This window comes from Photinus pyralis, unplaced genomic scaffold, assembly GCF_008802855.1.
Source record: "Photinus pyralis isolate 1611_PpyrPB1 unplaced genomic scaffold, Ppyr1.3 Ppyr1.4_LG1, whole genome shotgun sequence".
Lineage (NCBI taxonomy): Eukaryota > Metazoa > Arthropoda > Insecta > Coleoptera > Lampyridae > Photinus > Photinus pyralis.
In genome coordinates, this window is record NW_022170249.1 from 1224442 (window position 1) to 1232370 (window position 7929).

The following is a 7929-nucleotide window of genomic DNA, read 5'->3' on the forward strand; positions in this document are numbered from 1 at the left end:
AGCCGTGCACATCTCGAATTTGACGTTTGTACGACAAACAGTACTATCACCTCAAGTGCAGGTGTTCAATAACACTAGGCAACAAAGTTTACACGATAGCTACAAATAGATCTGTTTCGGTTTGCGTTCTAAAAATAGAACTGTGACAAGATTTACCTATTTCGTTTGCTAAGTGGGGTCTCGAGTATAAGATTTAAAATTGAAACCACCACACACTCAATTTAAATTGTTTATTTTGTTTATTACATGGAAATGTATAAAGTATGTACTTATGTATTATAAAGATAACCTAATTACCTAATCAGCTACCTAATTATAATTACATATTATTGATTCACTCTTACCTAATTACCTAATCACCTACCTAATTATAATTACATATTATAGATTCACTCTGGGTTTGCTTCCGAATCCTGTATTTGCGACAATTCCGAATCCGGTTTTTGCGAATCCTGTATTTGCGACAATTCCGAATCCTTTGTTTGCGAATCCTGTATTTGCGACAATTCCGAATCCGGTATTTGCGACAACAAATTGTCTACATCATCATCATCGTTGGATGAAAATGATAACGGATTAGATGATGACTTTTTTGACGGCGAAAGTGATGTCATTGTGGATGGGGTTGAGGCACTGAACGATGAACACTCAGCTTCCAGTTTTCGTCTTTTTCTCCGTTCGATAGCTTCCATTTTTTTCGCCTGAATTTTTCCTGCCATTTGCATTTGTCCAGCTCTTTCGCCCCTTATCCGTTTGCTGTTTTCCACCGTATGTCCACATATTTCGCAATATCTGTTTATCGCGCAGATATAAGCAGTACACACCGAACACCGCAATACCGACGCTGACTTTACTTCGTGCGATAATATAAATGGGAATTTATCACATTTGCTACAGCGATCTGTAAAGAGTAATAATAGATATTACATAGTAACATGTTATTATATTATGCATACCCAATGGACGATCAAACTCCAGTTGTCTCCTTGCCCCACAATAACTGCAAAAACGGTCCATCGTTTTTTATAATATTTTTCACTTTAATTACAACAGAGATCTAACGCCAGGCACCGGGACCACTGGACTGTTGCCGAATGCCGATATGTCGAAGTAAAGTAAAAGCTTAAAAAATTGTTCGGGGGTGAAGTGTGACAGTTTATAACGTCAACGTCAACGGCAGTCTCAAGTGCGCCCGACCGCCTGCCTGTAAACATTACTGCCATCTCAAGGGTACGTATTCGTTCTAAAAATAGAACTGGTAGACGGTCTCCGTTCTGAGGTTCGCAGTACGGTTAGTACTGAGTACGGTACGGGTTGTTAATTACATTTGGTTTGAATCGAGCGCAATGCCGCGACGACGTTCAGATATTGGTCGCCGTACACGACAAATAAATTACGTCCGTCACGCACGGTCCCGAAGAACAGAGGAGGAACATGCAGCAGAAAATGAACAAGTTAGAAATCACAATTCACGCGTCCGTGAAAACATTACACAAGAACAACGCCAAATGCGAAGTGAAGAACGACGTGTTGCGTATCGACGAGTAAGATCAGCAACACGTGCCACTAATCGAATGACATTTCTACGGCTTGCATTCGACTATGATCCAACAATTGATTATAACTCGCATCGCAACATTGATATTGGTAATATGGATAAAGTGTGTGCCCATTGTCAAGCATTGAAATACGAAACGGAAGCGCCCGGGTTGTGTTGCGTTAATGGACAAGTAAAATTAACACCCTTACAACAAGCACCGGAACCGTTACTAACATTAGTATCTGGAACTACTTCTCAATCAAAACATTTTCTCACTAATATTCGGAAGTACAACAGTTGCTTCCAAATGACGTCATTTGGTGCAGATAAAATAATTACTGATCACTTCATGCCAACATTCAAAGTGCAAGGTCAAATATATCACACTGTAGGTTCATTATTGCCGATATCTGATGAACAACACAAATTTCTACAGATATATTTTCTTGGCAGTTCGGATGATGAGGTCAACACTAGATGTGCCATTACTTCTGGGATACGCCGTCAAATTGTAGAGTCATTACAAATGTTACTCGATCAGCACAATCAATTGGTAAAATTATTTAAAACTGCAATAGACCGAATGCCGTCCGACAATCACAAAATAGTTATAAGAGCTGACAAAACACCTGGAGGTGAACATTCAAGACGATTTAATGCACCAACAATAAATGAGATAGCAATTGTCATTGGTGGTGATCAATTTGAAGCTAGGGATATTGTTTTGCATCGGCGAAATGATACATTGCAACGTGTCTCTGAAACACATCGTTCCTATGACGCACTTCAATATCCAATACTGTTTTGGCAGGGAGATGATGGATATCATTTTCATTTGAAAATGATAAATCCAACAACCGGTAAGTAATGTGTTTTGTAAGTAATTTAAAGATAATCTAACTATATGACACTATTACAGGTACGGAAACAACCAAAAAAATTAGTTGCATGAATTATTATGCGTACAGATTAATGATTCGAGAGAATGGAGACAATCATATTCTGAAGTGTCGGCAATTGTTCCATCAATATGTAGTGGACATGTACGCAAAAATAGAGACAGAGCGGCTGTTATTCATTCGACTCAACCAACGACAATTAAGATCGGAGGAATACATTCATCTACGTGATGCAATTAATACGGATGGAAATGCAAATAACGTTGGTCGCATCACAATTCTACCATCGACCTATACAGGCAGTCCACGTCACATGCATGAATATGCACAAGATGCAATGTCATACGTTCGGCATTATGGTCGTCCGGATTTATTCATCACATTTACCTGCAATCCGACCTGGAATGAAATTAAACAATGTTTGTTGCCCGGACAATCGCACACTGATCGTCATGACATCACGGCACGAGTATTTAAGCAAAAACTAAAATCATTAATGGGTTTAATTGTCAAGTACAACGTGTTTGGTTCAGTTCGATGCTGGATGTATTCAATTGAATGGCAGAAGAGAGGATTGCCACATGCGCATATTCTCATTTGGTGTATGGATAAAATTCAACCAAACGAAGTTGATGGTATTATTTGTGCTGAAATACCGGATTCTGCAATTGATTCTGAACTATTCCAAATAATTACAAAGAATATGATACATGGCCCATGTGGTGCTCTTAATTTACATTCACCATGTATGATTGATGGCAAGTGCTCTAAACGATATCCAAAACAATTCATTCCAGAAACAATAACAGGTAACGATGGATATCCACTATATCGCCGTCGTTCAACACATGACAATGGTAAATCAATAATGGTGAAAGTACGCAACAATGACGTTGAGATTGATAATCGTTGGATAGTGCCATATTCGCCATTATTATCCAAAATCTATAAAGCACATATAAATGTAGAATATTGTAATTCTGTGAAGTCCATCAAATATATTTGTAAATATGTCAACAAAGGCAGTGACATGGCCATTTTCGGAGTGGCACCTGAAAATAATCTAGATGAAATCCGACAATATCAGCTTGGCAGATATATCAGCAGCAACGAAGCAATATGGCGCATATTTGCATTTCCAATTCACGAAAGATATCCAACTGTGGTACATTTGGCTGTTCATTTAGAAAATGGACAACGAGTATATTTTACCACAGAAAATGTTTTCGAGCGAGCAGCACAACCACCAGCAACAACATTGACTGCTTTTTTTGCATTGTGCCAAACTGATGACTTTGCTGGAACGTTATTGTACTCAGAAGTTCCACGTTATTTCACGTGGAATGCTACCAGAAAAACATTTGAACGTCGGAAACAAGGTAAACCAGTAACTGGCCACCCACAGTTATTTTCAAGTGATGCCTTGGGTCGATTATACACTGTACATCCAAACATGGCTGAATGCTATTATTTACGTTTGCTGCTGATTACTGTGCGTGGCCCCACATCATTTCACAGTTTAAGAACTGTAAATGGCGTATTGTGCGAATCATATCGTGACGCCTGTCAACACTTACATTTACTTGAAAACGATGAACATTGGGACAATTCCCTTCACGAAGCATCACTTACAGCTTCTTCATATCAAATGCGTACATTATTCGCAATTATAATATCAACATGCTTTCCATCAAGACCTGTACAACTGTGGGAACAACATAAAGACGCCATGACAGATGACATTTTACATCAAGCACGTAATGCAAGTGAACACACAGAATTACAATACACTGCGGAGATGTATAATCAATCATTAATTTACATTGAAGACATGTGTTTGATGATGGCGAATAAACTCCTTAATCAATTGGGACTGCCATCACCAAATCGAACCATTACAGAAGTTTGCAATCGTGAAATACAACGTGAAACACAGTACGATACCAATGCATTACATACATTTGTTCAAGACAACATAACAAACATGAATCAGCAGCAAACGCACGTCTACAACACTATTATGCAAGCCATCAATGAGAACAACGGTGAATTGTATTTCCTAGATGCTCCCGGAGGTACTGGAAAAACATATTTAATTGCGTTGATTTTGGCCACAGTACGATCAAACGGCAATATCGCGTTGGCAATAGCGTCTTCTGGAATTGCAGCCACTTTGTTAGATGGTGGAAGAACGGCACATTCTGCATTAAAATTGCCATTAAACATGCAACTAACAGAAACACCAACATGTAATATTTCGAAAACATCCGCAATGGCAAAGGTTCTTCAACAATGCAAGATTATTATATGGGATGAATGCACAATGGCACACAAAAAGTCTTTAGAGGCACTGGATCGAACCTTGCGAGATTTGCGCACCAACCAACAGCCATTTGGAAATGCGATTATATTATTAGCAGGTGATTTTAGACAAACTTTACCAGTCATCGCACGATCAACTCCAGCAGATCAATTAAACGCATGTTTAAAATCATCTCATTTGTGGCGATTGTTTCACAAACTATCGCTTACTGTAAATATGCGCGTACAGTTACAAAATGATGCATCAGCCAATTCATTTGCAAGCCAATTATTGGACGTTGGAAATGGAAAATGTGCTACGGACAATACAACAGGATTAATAACATTGCCTGCAGATTTTTGTGTTACTACTGAATCACAAGAGGAGTTAATTGCAAGTGTGTATCCCAACATTGTAGATAATTATACAAATCATCAATGGTTAAGCGATCGCGCTATATTGGCAGCTAAAAACAAAGACGTAAGTGATATTAATATTGAGATTCAAAACAAGCTTAGTGGCCAAACCAACATCTACAAATCTATTGATTGCGTTATGGATCCAGATGAAGCTGTAAATTATCCAATAGAATTTTTAAATTCACTTGATTTACCTGGAACTCCTCCTCATATTCTGCAATTAAAAATTGGTGTGCCAATCATTCTGTTACGCAATTTACATCAACCAAGGCTTTGTAATGGAACAAGACTGGCTGTAAAACAATTGCTGAACAACATCATTGAAGCAACTATATTATCTGGCAAATACAAAGGCGAAAACGTATTGATTCCACGTATACCAATTATTCCATCAGATATGCCTTTCGAATTTAAGCGAATACAATTTCCCGTCCGACTGGCATTTGCTATGACCATCAATAAATCTCAAGGGCAATCGCTTCAAGTATGTGGATTACATCTTGAACCACCATGTTTCTCACATGGACAATTATACGTTGGATGCTCACGTGTTGGTAAACCGTCTTCATTATTCATCTTCACACATGCCAAAACAAAAAAAAATATTGTTTATGAAAGAGCGTTGCAATAAAGCAAACAATGGAATACAACTATTGTGTATTAATGTTAATTGTATGCCGTTCTCAATTTAGTTGCAATAAAGCAAAAAGAATAATAGTTTAATGTGTATTATTTCATGTTTTTGACATGTCGATGTTGGTGTTTTTAAGCCCACATCTTATGTCAATATGAACCCCACCGCCATCAACCTTCAGAACGACAGAGGAAGTGATACACTTTTCAATGAGGCCGTGTAATGTGTCAAACAAAAGATTTCCCTATTTTCCCTTGGACCCTTGCTACGCCACGTGGGGCGTAGCCCACGGGCTCACTAGTTCTTGATAATCCTCACAGATGAGCCGGATAAAACCCAGTTAAGAATTTGTAGCTTCACCACATACAGACAAGTGTCTTACAATGCCACAGGAAGAAAATGAACTCGGGGAAAAATCAAGAGAACTAGGGATTCCCCTTATCTATTAGGTAATACAAATAATGAAACCGAAAGTTTCCTAAATTCAAATTGTAGGACAAAGAAAGAAGACCTAGATAAGCTGAGAGAAAGAATAGAAAGATTTTTTAAATGTGAACAGTTCGATTTTATCAGTAGGGCATTTACGATAATTGGATCGAGACAAATGTCTCGGTAAAATTCGGTAAACAGCTACGGTGAGCGTGGTTATGGTTGATTTATCGAACGACACGGTAAATAGAGAGCGTCAGATTTGTTTTGTAGGTTAGGTTAAAGGGACTGTTTCATAAATTTGCATGCTTTCTTGGTTTGTTTTTCTTTACTTTGTAATGGAAGTTGCAAAAAGTAATAGAAAACGGAAGTTAATTTTGGCGGCAATAGCCCAGTTGATGGAGAGTGATAGTGAGGATGAAGATGAAATGATTACAATTTTATCAAAGTCAGTACATCTACAAAAAAGACCTCGAATTGCCGTAAAAGATTATATTGAAAATGTGGCATCTTTGTATGATGATAGTGGTATGTTATTACCAATGTGTACAGTTGTATATGAAAATATATTGCTTTCAGTTTTTAAAAGTCATTATAGACTTTCACATTCTACCTTCAATTACATTCTGGGTGGAATTGGTAAATTTTTAATAGAAAAAAAGAGACAATGGGGTAGGACCGACTGCAAAACCTCCACAAACACAACTACTCATAGCCTTGAGTATGTTGTGTAACCAGCAAGTTTATCGACTCATTTCCGAGAAATTTAATGTAAGCACATCAACAGCGTGGTTGTATGTGCAAAAAGTATGCACAATTTTAACGGATCAATCGTCTAATTATATTGTGTGGCCCACTCGACAGAAAGCACATCAAGTAATGCTGCAATTTTCCAAACGTGCGGGGTTTCCTGGCGTGTTAGGGGCAGTTGATGGTACACATATACCAATTACGGCTCTTTCTCAAGATCAAGGAAGTTATTGTAATAGACATCACTACCATTCTATAATCTTGCAAGGTGTGTGTGATGCCAATTATATGTCCACAGATGTTTTTGCAGGTAATATCCATGCTTTTGTTCATATTAACGGTACATAATTTATAGGCTATCCTGGAAGCGTCCATGATGCGCGTGTATGGCACAATTCACCATTAGGGAAAAGAATTCGTGAAACACCCTTTGAACTCTTTCCAGATACGAATACCCACATTTTGGAGGATTCGGCGTACAAATGTACTAACTACTTGTTAACACCATATAAAGATAACGGTCACTTAACACGAAAGCAGAGAAATTTTAATTACAAACTTTCCTCCACTAGAGTGTTTATTGAGTAATGTTACGGCTTACTTAAAGGTCGATTCCGAATATTAAAACACGTAAATGTATAACCGAACTGCACGGTAAAAAAAGTTTATGTAATATTCCACAACTTTACGTTGGCTATTTATAACCAACGTAAAGTTCTGTGAAAATACCTAACGATTTGTAAATAAATTTTACTGTAACATCTACCGTAATTTACCATTAATATTCACAGATGAATTCATGATAGATTTAGGTAAGTTCCAATTTTTATTCTTGCATAACACGAGGAACTTGTAAATTAACCCATTTCATAAAGTGATTCTCCATTCTTCAACTGCAAAAAAGCAAGACTTTATACTGTATTTTACCATAATATGGGAAATTTACTATTTAATTT

The 7929-nt window shown here is 37.6% G+C and overlaps 3 protein-coding genes across 3 annotated transcripts in view; 2 read left to right on the top strand and 1 right to left on the bottom strand.

The window, feature by feature from the left end:
- Positions 1 to 216: 216 nt before the first annotated feature.
- On the bottom strand, positions 217 to 1469 carry LOC116159895. Its single transcript, XM_031472986.1, has 3 exons — positions 1326 to 1469; positions 957 to 1243; positions 217 to 901 (listed from the first exon to the last, which is right to left on the bottom strand). Exons 2-3 carry the CDS (start codon positions 1015 to 1017, stop codon positions 390 to 392), a joined length of 573 nt encoding a protein of 190 aa, XP_031328846.1. The 5' UTR covers positions 1018 to 1243; positions 1326 to 1469; the 3' UTR covers positions 217 to 389.
- A 105-nt stretch (positions 1470 to 1574) lies between these two features.
- Positions 1575 to 5791, top strand: LOC116159451. Its single transcript, XM_031472419.1, has 2 exons — positions 1575 to 2400; positions 2460 to 5791. The coding sequence occupies exons 1-2, from the start codon at positions 1575 to 1577 to the stop codon at positions 5789 to 5791; spliced, it is 4158 nt and encodes a 1385-aa protein (XP_031328279.1).
- Positions 5792 to 7772: 1981 nt separating this feature from the next.
- The window catches only part of LOC116159459, a 1164-nt gene continuing 1007 nt past the window's right edge, over positions 7773 to 7929 (top strand). Inside the window, exon 1 of the mRNA XM_031472428.1 lies at positions 7773 to 7785. Within this exon, the coding sequence (XP_031328288.1) occupies positions 7773 to 7785 (13 nt within the window). The remainder of the gene's footprint in view (positions 7786 to 7929) is intronic.